Raw genomic sequence first — 19,078 nt, forward strand, 5'->3', positions numbered from 1 at the left:
ATGAGCACTTGGCGAAGCTGCAGCTATTGGTGCAGAAGTTTTGGAAACACTGGCAAAAGGAGTACTTGCAGGAGTTGCAAAAGGACCCGCGCGTTGCCAGGCAGGCAGATCAAATCCAACCCGGTCGAATGGTTATCCTGATGGACGAGTTGCTGCCTTGTACCCGTTGGCCGTTAGCGCGTGTGATAGAGGTGCACCCCGGTCCGGACGGGCTGGTGCGAGTAGTTACCTTGCGTACGATAAAAGGTTTAATTAAGCGTCCGATAGCCAAAATATGTCCTTTGCCAGTAGAAGAGAGAGGTAATAACACTTTGCCAGCAGCTTCGTAACCGAAATGTCCGTATTTGTCGATTTAATGTTTGTGCACCGCGCTTCGTCGTTGTATAAAGAAAACCACGCGGTTTATGTCAGGTCTGAGTTAGTGTTAGTGTTAGTGTTGATGGTACATCAAGGCGAGGAGTATGTTTACGTTTTTTGTTATTGTTGCGTTTTGACAGCTAGGGCTACGTTCATCCAGCATATTGTGTGCGTATTTTCACTGGGTGAAGCGTTATTGGGTGTATTAGTGTTAGGTCCGTTAGGCTAAGAACAAAATTGTCGACCATTGTCTTAAAAGGATTCGTAATATACTGACGGGTACGCCAAACGGTCACCTTTAACACTTTAAGCGCCGCGTCATATGATTTCGTATGACGGCTTTGCTCACCACTCAGCTTTGCATCTGACGCTCGGTGATTCTCTTGAGAACGAATGAGGTAGGAAAGAGAGAACGAGAACGACATGTGCTACGCCGCTTATCGCAATGAAACAAAAGAGTGATAACAATGGCCCGAGAAACTGTCGCTCTCATCGCTCTCTTGCCATGCGCTACGTGCTCACTCAAAAACTGTGACGTCAGGCTGGCGGTCAAAGTGTTAAACCCTAAGCATTTTTCACTGCACTTTAACATAAAATATTCACAACGTAGGGCCGATCACGAACAGCATTCTTTACGTCAATCGTAACGATCGCGCATTATCTGTTTCCTGTCCTCTTTTTTAGCAAGGCGCTTCGTCCTTTCTTTAAAACAGCTGCGATCGCTTCACCAGTAGACCACCCCTTTCTAAAGCCAAACTGTCTGTCCGACAGTCCGTGTTCGCCTTTCGTATAGACAACTAATCGGTTGAGTATTAGGATTTCTAGTATCTTGGCGAAATTGTCTATCAATCCTAAAGGCCTTAGTGCTGATGCGTCGCCGGGGGGCTTCCCAGGCTTTGGTAGAAGAACGAGTTTTTGTCGCTTCCAGGGTATCAGAAAAAAGCCAGTATCGAAGCAGTTCTGGAACACTGATAAAAAAGCTTCCGAATACGCTTTGTGTGTGTGTGTGTGTGTGTGTGTGTGTGTGTGTGTGTGTGTGTGTGTGTGTGTGTGTGTGTGTGTGTGTGTGTGTGTGTGTGTGTGTGTGTGTGTGTGTGTGTGTGTGTGTGTGTGACTCTCCAAACTCCATGCTTTTTCGATCTCGCTACCTGTGAAACAACACAACCATTTAATTGGTCCACCATCTTTGCGATCGGCTCTGCTGTTGGGGGTATTAAAAAAACACACGATCGGATCAAACGTGCATGTGTTATGTAGCACATTTCTTTCCAATTCAGCTAGCGAACGAAAGTGAACATTTTGAAATGAATTCATACAAAAGAGGATGCTGGTTTTGTTTATTACGGTGAGCGTATGGTGCTGCACTCGTTCGTTCAGAATCTGGCGGCTTGTTCGCTTAGAGTCGTTATCATGACGACGATAGACCGGCACTGTCTTGGAATGGGTTCGGCTCGGTAGGTTCATGTCCTTTGGTCGAGTGCATTCCGTTGATTTGTCGCGTCGCAGTAGGACACTCCGCTGTAACAACAAAGTCAAGACAAACTCTTCCCCGGGTGTGGACTGTTATGCTAAGCTCTGCTTTTTCTTCCTATTATTATTGTTTATGTCATTACGGCATGCGCGACCTCATGCTGGCAACAATTTTAGGGCCTGTGACCGATGATCGAAGGGGTCCCATGTCCAACCCACCGGCAATTTAAGTATACTGTTCAATCTCCCAACAGGTGTGTGTCTTTACCCCCTCCTCCCGGTCATCAGTTACCATGTATAGAGACCTCAACTCGTTTCTTCGCCTAGGGCCCCCGATTCCCCTAACCAGCCACTGCCTGGCTATGATGGAGATGATATGTGTCGTTTCTGTATACAGCCATCTTCTCCAAGATCTGCCGCATGACGAAGATCTGATCAGTGGTTGATTTTCCGTTTCGGAATCCTCTTTGATAGATTCCGACTATCTCTTCGACGTGCGGGACAAAGCGGTCCTGAAGGACCAGGGAAAATATTTTATAGGCTGTATTCAACACCGTAATACCCCTGTAGTTGTTGCCCTTCTTTTATATGGGTAGATGATGCCGAGATTCCAATCACAAGGCATCGATTCGCTATCCCACACCTCGGTAACAATTGGATAAATCTCGTTTTCTAGTCGTGCACCTCCATTCTTGACCAGTTCAGCTGCAATTCCGTCGGTTCCGGGTGCTTTGTTATTTTTCAGCCGACGGATAGCCTTTCGTGTTTCTTCTATGCTAGGTGGCAGTAGCATGACATTATCTGCTAGTGGCGCTTCTAGCTATTCGTTTAACTGGTCGTTGAGTAATTCATCAAAGGACTGAGCCCACCGCGAGAGGACCTCTGGCTGGTTACTAACCAGATCTCCATCCTTGTTGCGACAGCAGGTTACCTTAGGTACAACGTTGTTTCGGTGACCTGATATCGCTTGGTAAAACTTTCGTGTCGGTCCGTACGCCTCTCTGGTTTGCTCGAGTTCCCGCATGTTTTGCTCTTCCAAAGCATGCTTCTTGGAGCGGTGAACTCGTTTCTCTTCGCGTCTGAGCCGTGAATATTCCTCTGCGCATGCCCGCGTTCTATGCCGTTGCTGCATTGCTCGGTATGCAGTATTCTTACGTTCGGTCGCTTGTCTTCATTCATCGTCGAACTAGCCAGATTTGGTGTTGCCACGACGTGGTGGGAGTATATTTCTTGCACAGTTTATTATTTTTGTTTTTAGAGCGTTCCACCTCTCGGTCGTAGTTTTATATCTGTTTTCTGGTAGTAGAGACTCGTCTTATGCGGCTTTGAATTCCTGTAGGACGGTAATGTCCCTTAGAGAGTCCGTATTGAGTTTAGGCTGCGTGTTTTCTCCGCTCCCATTGGGACGGGGGCGGGCAATTCCACAACGTATCACTAAGCAAACTAAGTAGTGATCGGAATCGATATTGACTCCTTGATATGTTCTGACATTTAACAGACTCGACTGTCGTCGGCGGCGTACTAACACGTGGTCGATCTGGTTGAGGGTTACTCCATCCGGGTGCACCCATGGAACCTTGTGGATTTTCTTGCGCGCAAATTTGGTACTTCCAACAACCAGATTGTTCGCTGCGGCGAACTGGACCAATCTACTATCATTATCGTTACTGTGCGCATTCAGACTGTGATAGCCAGTGTATTGGCGGTACATTGGCTCCCTACCGACATTTGCGTTGAAGCCCCCGCTATGGCGTCATCAAGTTTTTTCAAGGCTTTGGCTTCGCTTAGAGTGCGTACGTTCCGTGAGCCCACTTTTAGAGTAGTCCTAGGGCATTGCGTAGGATCGGTATCGAGAGTTCCGTTTCGTATTTTTCTGAAGCTTTCCGTAGTCATCGATTGGCTGGGACTGGGTGACTGGCCCCGCGCCCACGTGAACGTTTTGTTTAGCATCTCGTTTTCTTTCATGAATAGACACGATCGCAAATGCGCGCTTATTCTAAAAACAAACACAAACACGGTCATTTTTGGTTACATTTAACACTTTATCAAAACTTAATGTAAACTTTCGTCACACATTTAGAACCTAACAAAAACACACATCATGTCGTCGTCCTGCTAAGTACGACCTCCATCCAGCAAACACATATCTGTGAATAAATGGATCCTTACCTGTCGATGCCCGCACTGCATATGCGTCTGTACACACTGTTTTTTTACTTCACACTTCACCAAAACACACCAGCGCACGAGACTTTGACGAAATGCACACCAACGCACAAACACTGCGCGCGGGACTTAGAACGAAACGCGCACAACCATCTCCGACAAAGCGTCACACTGTACTGGTGGTTTTGTACGCGTAGGAGGGGGGGGACATACGGAGCGAGGGTTAGATGCTGTAGTGTAAGCGAGACAACACGATGTGACGAGCAGTTCCAAGTTGTTGAGCTCGCTGAAAGAAGACACACACATTCACAGACGGCTCGCCAAAGCACGGTATTTGTTAGTGAAGCGCGCGTGTAAAACAGAATGCGAACTCTCATCGCAGCGCGTTTCTCCTTGCTTCCTCAAGCTTCTTCATACCCCTCGGCCTGAATCACTCAAAATTTGGGGTCTCATTGTTTGCGTGGAAGGGCTTCAGATCCCATCCCATCACAGAGCTAATAAACATGCACATAAAAACACATCTTGTTGTTCATTTGATTGATAACACCGTGCTAGCAAATAAAACGCAAAGAAAAATAAACCCTGACACCTTTGCATAAGGAAACTGCTTAAGTGCTATTTGAAAGACCTTCTTTCTCTCTCTTGTTGGCCTGCTCACGATAGAGCACGTCGATGTGACATGGCCCGGTCAACAATTATTCTTCAGGATGCTCGGTCCCAGGCTGCAGGCTTGAAATTTGAATGACTCACCTAAAACTTTGATGCTGTTTATCTAGTGCAAAAGTCGAATTCAAGCAGCGATTTTTAGCATTCCAAAATTAGCTGCTCAAGCCAATTTGGCTATTTGGGTATGCTCTGGCCACATGTCTGAAGGGCTAGAATTTAGAATAATGTGTGTTTTAACGGAAATATGCTTTGACAAGTTATTACTTTAATTACAGCAGGAATTTATACCATACACAAATATAAGGTTGGATGCAAGGGATTCTTGTTCTTCGCGTTTTTTTAGTTTCATATTCATTAATGTTTTACTATTCTAATGTATATATCTTTTCAGAACAAAGTGGAAGAGACAAACTGCAGTAGGATTAGAACTATTAGCAGAAGCTGGAAATTATGCTGCGTTTCAGCGGTTATATGGTGGACCTCCTTACATCGGCGCCTGGCCTTATCCTACTCCTTCAGGGCCTCCTGGAACGTCACAAAGTGCGGTTGACGCATACTATAGACATGCAGCTGCAGCAGCTGCTCTCCAAAAACCGTTACCTTATCGTATGTATCCAGGTGTACCAACCATTGGAACATTGAATCCTATTCCGGGCCCAAGCGGCCCATTCCCTCACCTCTCTGCGTCCAGTTCACTTTCAACGCTGAGCAGTTACTATCAAGCCAATTGTGGGCAACAACCAGCAGGATCATTGCTACAACAACCTCATCAAACTCCTAGCGGTGGATCAAACCAACTTCGCGATGGTGAAACCAGTGTTGGAGCAGGAAGCCAACATGATATTAGTAATCTTAACTCACTTACCAGCATTAGTAATCATAGTCTGAACAGCCAGATAAGGCATAGTCCTAGCCCGATGCTCAATCCCGGTAGTCCACCAGGACAATCCGAAAGTAATCCACCTGATAGTGATGACGAGGAAGATAACATTCAAGTATGAAGAGTACATAGTCCAAATGACATTAAAAGTCACTTTTGCCTTCCTAATCCAACAATTATCAATAATGTTGAAAAGCTAGTCCACTTAACTAGCAATAGACACATACAGTGACCGACAAAATAAAGTTTTTTTTAATTTGTGTATAAGTTACAGTTTAAAAAACCTTCCATTGCGTACATCAAAAATAAAATTAATATTTTTTTTAATTATATAAATTCAGCTTCAAAGAACATTCAAGAACTACATGTTTATTGAAATCAGTTATTGAATTTCTATTAAATAAAATACTCTGAGAACAAAAGACCATCTAGCATAAGTTTAAACAATAATTTCTATCTAGTAGTTAAATGTTTTCTTGGAACTTCAATTTATTAGCAGGTTGTACACAGTCTTATTTTCATGTCCCAGACAATCAATTTGTAATTGTTTTCTGATATCGTAAAGATAGGGTGTCGAAACTATGACCTGCGTGCTTTCGAGAGCCTTATTAAAGACCCGCGAATATTTTGTAAAATATAACGTGTATTGTATTTTATTTCTATTGTAGTTTATTGTTTTAAATACTTTCATCAACTGTTTAGTTTTTATTTCTGAAAACGTAAATCAAGCTGCAATAATATTGTAATGTACAAGTTTGAATTAGATTCTGAGCATTTTATTATCAAAACTAGATTCAAACGAGATTTTCATTAGCTAAAGGTAAGGTCAAAATGGCCCTCAACATCGTTATTTGCAAAGAAATTTAGCTCGTCAACAAAAAAACTTGGAGCTCCTGGCGTGAATATTGAGAAAATCATTCGGGGCGAGTACATGCCTAGCTGTTACCATCACACAGAGACCTACTGAATAAGAAAATGAATACGAAGCTAAGTAGGTGATATAATTCAGCACCAGAAGTATCCCGAAACCGAAGCGAACCCAAATGAAGGTTGGCACGAACCTTTGTTTTAATAGCCCCCTCACCTTTTTTGCAGGTTTTCCTATAAAAATTACAAAGTGCACACAATTATATCAACACAATTCCATAAATTGAAATTAATAATACTAACCAAACATGCTTTATTAAAACCATAATCACTTGCACAACAAACATTGAACTTCATTCCAAATTAATGCACATAATTTTTATCACTTTTCACACTCTTACAGTGAATAAAACCACAAAATCGCCACAGCAATATTTGCTATTCATCGCTGTTGCGCTTGGTTCTTCTCTGGTTCTGTACGGGCCACGACACAGTCACAGGTTTTGTTGTCTCTGTTCACCGTGAAAAAACCCATGAAATGGAAGAAAAATAATGTTAGTTCTGAGGGGGAATGATGGTTTTTAATTTGATTACTTTTACTTACCTGAAATAAGACAAAACTTCATTTTTAAGCGGTTTATGTACGGACCAACAGGCACTCGAAGATCAAACAAGTATCAACCCCACTGGACTGAAAATAAAGCTTCCCAAATAGCAGAGCTGACGTTGTTGAGAGATTTTTCTGTGTACCAAAGGGAGAGACCCAGTCCGCTCTAGTGTTGGGTAAATCTGATTCAGATTCATGAATCTGAATGAATCTTTGAAATGAATCAATGAATCTGAATCCCGGTTGCAAAGATTCCTGTTGACGGAAAACACCACTGTACCATCGAATTAACCGTTAATATTTATTTTAATATTTCACAATTCCTGAATTTCCAAATATTCTTGAATCACCAATGATTGATGTATCTCAAAAGACTCATGAATCTCAAAAGATTCATGAATCTCAAAATATTCATATCTCTAGAGATTCATGAATCCCATGAAATTCATACATCTCCAAGAAGGCATAGAGCTTGAACTTCTCATTATTATTCTATTTGAAGCAACAACCTACACGGTCATGCCATGCAGGCTTTTGGGACTTCTTGGCAAGTTCACGCAACCGGATAGTTTGTTTTGATACGGGGAGACGGTCCATGCGCGGCTTAAAGCCGCCACGGGTTTAAGATGTTGTTTGAAATGTTGGGGATGTTGTTTGGTGAGATCGCGCAAACTATTTTGCAAATCATACATATCTAAAATCTTTAGAGTTTCATGCATCTTTGAAAAGTCGATTCGAAATTCGAATCAATTATCACTGAAGATTCATATGAATGAATCTCATCGAAAGAGCCATGAAATCCATCACTAGTCCACTTTTTCTATTTTTTACAGCAACACGCCACCCGTGTAGAGCTGTGTGCGTGTGTGTGAAAATGATGGATGGAAAATGGGAGAATCGGGGTCTAAAATCTTCGTACGTCACATACACATGTATTTACTAGCTAATTACTCTGAGCTGAGTCATTCCATCTCTTTCTATCTTCCATTTTGTTTCTGGTATCGCATTCTTCCGGGTATTGTCCATCCAAAACTTGTGCTGCGAATGGATGAGCTCGAGAGATTCTTGTTCAATTTTGGAAGGATTTATCCTAGGAAATTGTCAAGGTGAGTTTTAATTCCTCGAATATGCCTCAACATTAAAGTTGAGTTTGTCGTCTACAAAAAAACATCAGTGCACCTCAACGAACCTGTCGCGACGAAGCTGAGACTATATAGACCTATATGGTACCGGTACTCACCAGCGCAGTGGGCAACGGCCATACAAACGCTGGGATGAAAATCAATTTCTCGTGCTGTTGCAGCTTTTCTTCATTCGATACATTTGCTCTTATTATACAGGGTAGTCCAATACTAAAATCGTCAAGGAAGCGAATAAAACTTAATAATGATCGCTCACAACATTGCATTATTGCGTATCAGTTAACAGCATAAATAATAATTGTTAGGACTTAAAACAAAGGCGGAATAAGTTTATGACTGAAAATGAATTTTATAAAGTATTGCGCGCTAAAAAAGTTGTGTTTTTCATGATTTGTTTGAAAAACAGCTAATTCCTATCTTACGACCTTCTTTAAAGTGTTTTTTCTCTCTTCAGCTTTGTTTTTTGCCTGCGTGAAGTTGCGGAATTTTCGGAACGGAAACTACGAAGAATCGGAACGTGTGCGCTGTTCTGATTCTCGATCACGAATGCTGTTAGGCTGGAAATAGACGAACCGAGATCGTCGCGGTACCGCGAAATTCGCGCCTTGTTTATAACAGTTGTAGAACAGTAGAGCTGTCAAATCTTCCGCGCCTCCAATCGCGCCTGCTGTTTCGCAGAGATACCCAACTTCGGTATTGCTGAGATTTTCGCGGTAGCGCGAACCGATTATTTTTACTTTTTCTGGCGGATTTGTGTGAAAACTCGTGTCGAGGAACGAGTTTTGTATTTTATTTTGCACAAACTATGTGAAATAAATAATTTGATTCGCAAATTGATAGAAAAATATTTCTTCTGGGCACATTCAATCGTCACCAGACCTCGGATGGTTCCATACACGAACCGCGATTATCTCGCCTATCTGTCAGATTTTATAACATAATTGACAGCTCAAGTCATACGCGATTTTCGCGGTACCGCGATGATCTCGGTTTGTCTATTTCCAGCCTTATATTCTGACGTTAACGCCTACGATACTTAAATATTAACGCATGACCGCGAACAAGGTGTTTATGTTTTTGAGGTGTATTCAAATACAATTTTCGGTGTCTACACCTGTTTGTTTCAAATGCCCGTTTATGACACGTAGTTCGATATTGGTGGCGTATGGCTCATACAATAACACGTGAAAATCGCTCACGCTATTTTCAAGAAAAAGCCTAATAATTTTCGGGGTCGCAGATGGTCGCAGCTAATTTTAACGACAAATTGTAGGAAAATCCAATGCACAGAACGCTGCGTTTAACCACCAAAGAAAACCTGTTACAACAGCCACAAGCACACATCATACACTGACAAAAATGTAAAGGCCCTTACACAAAATTTCAATACACCGGCTCGTAGCCGGAGAAATTAACAGGAAAAATTGACACTAAGCACGCGTCGCTTTAAAAAGTCTAGGAAGGTCGTTTGGTCAACGGTGCTTCAGTGGGTTGAGGTTTCATTCGAGAAAAGATTCCATCGATATCGATGTGTGCGCTCTTCAATTTAGCTTGGATGAAACGTGCCGGTGCTTGTCTGGGGCCTATACTTGTTTGGCAGATGTGTGCAGCTGTTTCACACGAAAAATGGTATTCACATTCCTGACCTGGGATAGTGGAGTGTGTGGTGTGTGGGTGTGTCTTTTGATGCAGAAACTAGAATTTTCATTCTTGCCCCTAATCGACCACATCAAGTTTGTGGACCGAAGAGAAGGGGAAATGCGAAAGGTTAAAGATAGAAGGGGGGGGGGGGTTATTCAAATGCACAAGGGACCTGTGGGCCATATTAATTTATATATGTTTTTTTTTTATCGACTTTTCCAACTTTTTCGAATACAACAAGACCAAAAACCGTTACAGCTGCATCTACATACAGCCATACACAGCAGTGGTCTAAACCTGTGGTCCACGGACCACTTGAGACAAACTTACTGCAATACAGGGTATTTCCAGTTACTTTCGAATGAAAATATAGTTTTTTTTCCGCGTTGCTGACCGATACATGTAAAATAAATAATAAATAAATTAATAAATACAAAGTCCGGCGCGCCGCAACATTAAAACTAGCCCACTTATGGATTTGAGGGGGTTTCAATGACGAGAAGAAACTATTCCTTTAAAAATTACTAAATATTTATGCAATACAGCCGAAGCCATTTTTTCTGAATGAAAAAAACTGAAAATTGTTTGACATCTCATATCGTATTACTCTTCCATCTTTTATTATCGTAATAAGGAGAAACGGATTGATGTATTAAGAGTTATTTAGGAGTTTTCAGGAGAAAATAAATGAACACTTAAAAAGGTGTAGAGTGAATGAGAATTTGAAGAAAATAGACCTCATTTTGAAACTGTCCGGAATTCGAAACATGAACTCGAAAGTGTTCGGAATATGAATCAAAATGTCGTTGAAATTTGGTAATTGTTCGCAGTGGTTTGAATAAAATAATTGTATTTATTTTCTCAAATGTAGAGTGTTTGCTGCAGTAATATAAATTATACATTGTTTAGACTGCTTGAAAATGACTAGTAAGAACATATGAAATTCCAAAAAATGCCTTAAGTGGCCGTAATTTGAAGCAAGACGATACGTCAGTATCAAACACCAACGTAAAAGCAAAATATTGTTTTCATTTTATGCTCACGATGACGATTTTAAATCAAATCGTCCGTAATATGAAACACAAGCTGGAAACTGTAAAATAGGAAAGAAAATATCTTTTAGAACCTCCGTTTTTGCCAACAAAAGACAAACGTAACTAGCTTAGCGAAAACAACTTCCCAACATACAACCCGGAACCAAAGGTGCGAAACCTTTAAATTCTTTTGAGTATAAATAAAACCAACTCCAATCATGGCAGGTCAGATTCGTTCGGACTGTCCGGATAGGACTATGCCCATCCAACATCTATCGACTTCTCATTTAATAAATTTACTTATGTCCCCCACCCCAGGATAAGGCCTCAAAACTCCAACATTTCCAATAAGGGACACCTCCTAAAGGTTTCTATGATGGCCTGGACGATCAAGTGTCGAAAGTACGCTTCGAAACAGTACCCACAGTACCCAAAAATCGAACATACCACAAAGCCTTTCTGATATTACTGATTGCTAAGTAATTGATATCGATTAAAAAGTGGCAAAAAAAAGTATCTAAATTGGTAATTTTATTGTTGCGCAGGGTTGCAGTCCGTTTTGCTCATGTTCATCTCTGTTTCATAAACTTTTATAAAGATGTGAACTGTATTTTTTCGAAAAAAGTTTGATGATTTGGTATGCACTCACGGTTACCACCAAATTTCAGCAAGAACAGCACAGTGGTGTGAAGATTGTTCTCACCAAAACATTATTTTACATTAACCCCGCAAGTTGCATACTCACCTGAAATTTGATCGGGGTGTCTGTAAGCGCCTACAAAATCAACTGTTTGTTCATCACGAGCAAACGGGGATCGCATTATGTTTTCTTTTGAGGCTGAGATATGTTTTTTTTACATAATGAATTGGTGCATTGTCAGTTATTTTGTTTCACTGATATCCATTGAAACGACAAATTTGACACTTATATAGCTGAATTTCAGTAAAACTTGCTGTACTGCAATATATTGAGTAAATTGTTTAACTGAAAATCATTAAAAACATTCTTTCAGCACAGCACAAAACATTCATCATTAAAAATAGTTTTCAGCAAAATACATTACTGCAGCAAACTTCTAAAATTTCATCAACAGAGGAGAGCAGCCCTACGACAGCCAGCACGTTGATGACGAAGTGCCCCCGCCATCTTTGGACGAAGTCATTGGTGCCATCAAACAGCTGAAGTGTAACAAGTCAGCTGGCAGCGATGGTCTAGTGGCCGAACTGTTCAAGATGGGTCCGGAGCAGCTTGCCGGCATCATTCATCGGCTGATTGTGAGGATTTGGGAACAGGAAGAACTACCGGACGAGTGGAAATTGGGTGTCATACACCCAGTGTACAAAAAGGGCGACAGGCTGGACTGTGCCAACTTCCGAGCCATCACAGTCCTGAATGCTGCCTACAAGATCCTGTCCCGAATACTCTTCTGCAGACTTTCGCCCCTTGCTACTGATTTCGTTGGCAGCTACCAAGCTGGATTTGTTGGAGGCAAATCGACCACCGACCAAATATTTACTCTACGGCAGATCCTCCAGAAATGCCGAGAGCACCAGATCCCTAGCACCACTTGTTCATCGACTTTAAGGCGGCCTACGATACCATAGATCGGAATGAGCTATGGAACACCATGTAGCAGTACGGATTCCCTGGGAAGCTGATACGGTTGTTGAGGGCTACTATGGACGGGGTGCAGTGCAAGGTGCGAGTGATGAACATGCTTTCGGAATCGTTCGAATCTCACCGGGGTCTGAGGCAAGGGGACGGACTCTCCTGTTTGCTGTTCAACATCGCTCTGGAAGGTGTCATGCGAAGCGCGGGCTTCGACATCCGGGGCACGATTTTCACCCGAACTCTCCAATTCCTTGGCTTCGCGGATGACATCGACATCATCGGACGTACAACAGCGGCGGTGTGCGAAGCGTACACCCGACTGAAACGCGAGGCCGAAAGTATTGGATTGAGGATCAATGCGACGAAGACAAAGTACCTGCTTGCCGGGGGCTCTGTACGTGATAAAGCCCGACTCGGAAGCAGAGTATCAGTTGACGGCGACGATCACGAGGTGGTAGAGGAGTTCTGCTACCTTGGTACGATCGTATCTTCGGACAACAACGTAAGCAGCGAAATCCGAAGGCGCATTGTTCAGGGAAGTCGTGCGTGTAACGGGCTCCACAAACTCCTGCGATCCAGAAGACTCCAGCAACACACGAAATGCGCCATATATCGCACACTGATTCGTCCGGTAGTCCTCTACGGGTACGAGTCTTGGACTATGCTGACGGAGGACGCCAATGCACTCGCCATTTTCGAACGGCGTGTGCTAAGGACTATCTTTGGCGGTGTGTGCGAGCAGGGTGTGTGGAGAAGGAGGATGAACCACGAGCTAGCTGAGCTGTTTGGCGGTGCTGATATCCTGACGGTCATCAAAGCCGGAAGGATACGATGGCTGGGACACGTGATGAGGATGCCGGACTCATGCCCCACCAGGAGGGTGCTCGTCAGCGACCCGTTCGGCACGAGGCGTAGAGGAGCACAGCGAGCTCGTTGGCTGGATCAGGTGGAGTCCAACCTGTCGGAGATCGGATGCAGCCGTGGTTGGAGGACTGCAGCCCAGGACCGAGATTCCTGGAAACGGATTGGCGACCTGGCCTTGTCTACTAGATGTGCTCATACATGAGCAGGCCAAGAAGAAGAAGAAGAAGAAGAACTGTCGTGCAGCATATCAAGCTCGCCAGGCTCCAGTGCTTTGTTTTTAGCAATCCATAAGGACAGAAACCACATGATAAGATTAAACGACTAGTAAATCAAATATCGGGGCCCTTCACGATTCTAATCAGTTTTTTGTATGGAGTTTGACAGTTGGAGGCTGTAAGCACTCTATAAAAACAACACGCAAAACTAGCCTGCAATTTTCAGTCTAGATTATTACCGCTGTGCAAAGCGACGGAAGAAATCATGGCGTTCAGAGAATTTTATCATGCCATCTTTTTCCCTCCAATGGCAAATTTGTCAAGCAGCTCGTCGAGCTACCCGTCCCTGGCTCCGCCTCTTACCTCTCGCATGAGCGCGCTGTCGAAGGTTTGGATGTGTTGGTGCGTCAGACGGCCAATCGCTGTCAGCCGTCGTCCGTGCTTTTCCCCTCCATAGCGTTATCTTTTTCTCGCGTGTGGTCAATGCTCATGAGTTGCTGTGACGCCTAAAAAAGCCGTTAACAAACATTGCGGTGATGAAGTTGCATTTTCACAAATCAAACAAAAAAAGCGCAATAAGTTCAATTGCTGCAATGTAAAAATGACTAAGGAATCGCTAGCTAACGCTGGAGGGTTTGCTGTGTAACGCGTTGAATCTAATTCGCATTAACACGTTCATCCCGGCGCTGATTTTCATCAACATTCCGTTCTGCTGGCATCTAGAACGCAAGCTGATTATGATACCGGCATCCTGGAAAGTTCTCTGGCAGTCCCTGGGGCCTGCCATCGAACTGAACATGATAAGGATTAAGCATAACTTTGTTACCCTAAGCTTTTGCTTTTGTATGCTGTAGATTACACATATATGCTGAGCCGTTTGCGCATGGGTGTGAGTGTGCGTGTGTATGCAATACTTTCGCAAAATGTGTTTTTTCCGGAATGTTTTGATCCATCGGTCAAAGAAAGGAAGGTGTTCTTGACAGTGGTGAATTACAGGAATCGTTGGCCCTAGGCGGTAAGGCGAGTTGAGGTCCCTGTAAATGGTAACTAATGACCGGAAGGAGAGGGTGCTGGCAGTCGGCCTACCGTTAGATCTGCCGCTGGTTCATGACGGTGTTTTTATTTATTGTGGAGGTGCATCCTTCCCCCTGCCTGCAGCGTATGCATTAGTCAGTGTGACAGTATGCAAATTGCCCGCTGGATAGGAGCGGTCCCGCGGCACCTGATTCCTCACATCTACATGCCCGTCGTGGGTTCTAACCGCGTATGAACCGTCCGCCGTAGTAAGAGCTGACTATACGGCGATGTGATACTCAAGTCCTGAAAAGCCCAATATGATCGCGTAGACCGTAATGACATAAATAATAATAAGAAAAAGACCTTTGAATCGCCATCCGTACGGGGAAAGAGTTTATCTTGACTTTGTTGCCGCCGGGTCTACCGCTACGGCGCTACAAATGCACGGGATACACTCGACCAAGGGACATGAACCTACCGAGCCTTACCCATTTCAAAGCATTGTCGGTCGCACGGCGTCACGATACCGACTCCAACCCAACAAGCCGCCATGTTCTGGACGGACAGGAGCAGCACCATACCCATATAACAATTTTCACCACAAATTCACCTCAAAACCTCTTGATTTCAGCAAAACAAGAGGTTTGGTGAATATGACGTCATATGCAAACGGCGGTTTGCGAAAAAAGGGGGTGGGGCCACGGCTGTACGTGGCTTGTACCTGTATCCGCTCTGTTCGCTATGTATTTGTATTTATGTGTGTATTGTGCACAGCTGTTCTTGGTGCGTTGTGGCTTTTAATCTGAGGGCGGATCTTCGTTTCTCTTGCACGTTTTTTTTCGCTGCGTTTCTTTGCTGTGATTGAAGAGAATATTGGAGGAAGAGCGTAATCGTTTAGGTTTTCATACTTTACCGGCGTTGTGTTGGATCCATCGTCAATGTTTTCGGCTATCTTGGTTGCACGTGCCTGTCTACGCTATGAGTGAACAAAATACTATTCAATGCGTTCTTGTTTCTTGCCATCAATCTCTACGCAAAATAAGTGGCCGAGTGAGTCTTGGAGATCGAAAGGATTCTTTGAGTTCGCTAGAAGGTCTCGAGAAGAAAAACCCTAGCGCGCTCGCAAGTCAATTTGTCTTTGTTTTCTTCTCCATCTGAGAATCATGAATGTGGCTATTAAGGGCCAAGCTACTAGCGATGGATAAATTTGAAAATACACCGGAATCGCTGCCGAATTACTCCACAATAATCGCAAGTTGTGAAAGGTAGATGCAATCTCGGTAATGTTTGGTGTCATCTGTTGTAGCCGACCAGGTCTGGCCAGTTGCGTTAGTCGGTAACTTCAGCAGTCGTATTCTTTGGATCTATCCGAAGCCGATTCCAAACAGCTCGTGACGGTTGCGGATGGTTTCGGACGTTTCCAGGTGAATGCGTCGATGGGCAAAGGTAGTCATTCAAACTTTCCGATTTTACGTACAAAACGGCCGTAAATACAAACGGTACCGTTGCGCAAAATGTTTTTTGATTGATTCAAACGGTCATCAGCGAAGACCTACCGGCTTTTTAATAAGAGCGGCATGTATGAAAATTGAGCAAGCTAGAGCAAGCGCAAATATTCTTGCTCTTCGTATGTGTGGCTCTTCTCTTATCCCCTTAGCTACACTCTCTCCATGTGTTGTCACGCTCCTTGTTATATATCACTTTTTCTCTTTCTTTGTCAACGCTCATTATAGCATCCTCGCTTTCCGTATGTGTTGTTGTTTGCTTCCTACATAGCTGTTTCTATTTCTTCTTCATCTTTTGTTATTCCTCGCCATGGCATTCTCGCTCTCCTTATGTGCTGCTCTTCGCTTCCCCCTTTATTTCATTCCCCTCTCTCTGAATTAACAGAGCCTCTCGCTCGTCGCAACCTGTTTCTCGCTACCTCACACCCCGTTTGCCATAGAAATAATTCCCCATTGTTATATGGGTACGCTCACCGCACTCTACAAATACAGAATCCTCTTTTCTATGAATTCAATTAATAATGTTGTCTCCATTTGCATCCGCTATCTGAATCGGAAAGAAATGTGCTAAATATCACACGCATGTTTGCTTCGATCGTGTGTCTTTTTAATACTCCCAAAAGCAGAACCGGTCGCAAAGATGGTGGTGCCAATCCAATGGTAGTGTTGTAGGAGGTAGCGAGATCAAAAATGTAAGGCCTTTGTAGCCGCAGCGGATGAAAATGTACGAATGAGAACCTAACAGCTTTGGGGTTTCCGCACGAACGCACACACAAACAAACACAATTTGTGTGTGTGTGTGTGTGTGTGTGTGTGTGTGTGTGTGTGTGAGTGTGTGTGTGTGTTTGTGTGTGTTTGTGTGTGTGTGTGTGTGTGTGTGTGTGTGTGTGTGTGTGTGTGTGTGTGTGTGTGTGTGTGTGTGTGTGTGTGTGTGTGTGTGTGTGTGTGTGTGTGTGTGTGTGTGTGTGTGTGTGTGTGTGTGTCTGTGTGTCTGTGTGTGTGTCTGTGTGTGTGTCTGTGTGTGTGTGTCTGTGTGTGTATTTTTTTTGTTTTACAAGGAGGGGGAATCTTCGAAAGACTCCCGTTGTCGCACGGGTGTCATGGGATTCTTACCCAGTAAACTCCCTCCTTGGGCCATATACCCTTCCCCATGGGTTCACCTTTCGGTATGCTTCTTGGGGAAGGGCTTATGCATTAGCATTTTATCTTCGCTACTGCACGATGAGCCAAAGTTCGCGAGACAGATTTGACAGTTATCACGCGAACACCAAACGGTCATGACGACGACGCGAAACACTTGACACTAAACGACACTTTTTCCGCCGCGCACTCACGCGTTCACTAGCACATACACTCACGACGAATTTAAAAATCGCTGAGCTGCTGGTCTTGCTTCCATTTTTGGTGCAGCTTGGTCAGGATCAGACGCATTGTTTTTGCTGCTGCCTCCCATGAGTCGGTGTGCTGCAGCATGACTTGTACCAGGTTAGAACGGCCCACCTCTACTCTGCAACTCTTGTTCAACTGCAGGCTTTCCTCGGCGAATCGAGGGCAGTGGAACATGACGTGGTCCACCGTCTCATCTTCATCCTTGCACGCAGGGCACCGAGATGAAGAGGCGCGATTGAACTTGTGCAGATAGCTTCTAAAACAGCCATGGCCGGAAAGAACCTGGGTGACAAAGTAGTCCACATCACCATGTTTCCTGTCTAGCCATGCTGCAACGTCGGGGATCAGCAAGTAGGTCCATCTTCCGCTCAACGAGTTACTCCACTCGTTCTGCCATTGCCGCATCGATGCTTGCCTTGAGGCTTTCTTGGCAGTCTCAGTGAAAGATTCCCCCGCACGCGATTTCCGGAAGTTCTTCGAGTCCTCCTCGAGGGTGATGCAAAGAGGCATCATGCTCGCAATAACGCATACCGCTTCGTACGAAATGGTACGGTACGCGCTAGTAACATGCATGGCCAACTTCCTGTGCACCTTATTCACGGTGTTTTGGTGCTGCTTTTCCTTTAGTATATGCGCCCAAACCGGCGCTCCGTACCTCAACACCGAGATGGCGCAGTTAGCATGAAGGCGCCTAATGCTGCTACTCGGTCCGCCAATGTTTGGAGTGAATGCCGCTAGTGCATTTATTGCTTTCATGGCCTTCTTGCAGGCTTCCTCGAGGTGGCTCTTAAATTTCAGTCGGTCATCAATGACTACCCCAAGATACTTCAGCGATCTGGTAGACTCGACTTGTACAGTTCCTGCCATTATCGATGCTTTTTGGTGCACCTTGTGACTGCTGATGACGATGAACTCAGTCTTCACATGCGCAATCACTAGCTTTGCGTCCCGCATCCACCGGTCAATCCGACCGACTGCGTCGGTGGCGAGCATCTCTACCTCCTCAATAGACACAGCTGAGACAGTGATAGCGATGTCGTCTGCAAAACCAGTGATTTCGACACCAGGAGGGAGAGCGAGGGTCAGTACTCCATCATACATGACGTTCCACAGGGTGGGACCAAGCACTGATCCCTGGGGTACGCCTGCGGTGATGGCATTGGTTTTTACTCCTTCCGCCGTATCATACTGCAGCACGCGACCGTCAAAATAATTCCTCAACAGCCTGCACAAGTGCGGGGGAATCTTCATGCGCCCTACCACCGCCGCAATTGCCTCCTAACTAGCACTGTTGAAGGCATTCTTCACGTCGATGGTGATGAGCGCACAGTATCGAGCTCCACATCGCTTCCGTTGAAACGCCGCATTACCTTTTTCCAGCACCGCCAGTATCGCGTCCACTGTAGATCGTTTTTCCGGAAGCCGAATTGACGATCAGACATACCGTGTGGTCCCTCAGTGTATTTTGTTAGGCGGTCCAAAATCACCATCTCTTGCACTTTGGCCAGGTTATCCACAAGTCCCAAGGGCCTCAAAGCTGACGGATGGCCTGGCGGCTTACCTGGCTTCGGTATCAAGACTAATTTCTGTCTTTTTCACATTGACGGAAACTGGCCGGTAGTCAGGGTGTTCATTAGCACGTTTTT

At 44.3% G+C, this 19,078-nt stretch overlaps 1 protein-coding gene across 5 annotated transcripts in view; it reads left to right on the top strand.

Moving 5' to 3' along the window:
* LOC120906456 (homeobox protein B-H1-like) overlaps positions 1–6,262 on the top strand; it is a 111,439-nt gene extending 105,177 nt beyond the window's left edge. For all 5 annotated transcript variants that reach the window (XM_040318160.1, XM_040318157.1, XM_040318161.1 and 2 more), the window contains one exon: positions 5,051–6,262. In XM_040318160.1, the coding sequence (XP_040174094.1) occupies positions 5,051–5,660 (610 nt within the window). In that variant the 3' untranslated portion in view covers positions 5,661–6,262. The remainder of the gene's footprint in view (positions 1–5,050) is intronic.
* Positions 6,263–19,078: the final 12,816 nt, after the last annotated feature.

This window comes from Anopheles arabiensis, chromosome X (assembly GCF_016920715.1).
Source record: "Anopheles arabiensis isolate DONGOLA chromosome X, AaraD3, whole genome shotgun sequence".
NCBI lineage: Eukaryota > Metazoa > Arthropoda > Insecta > Diptera > Culicidae > Anopheles > Anopheles arabiensis.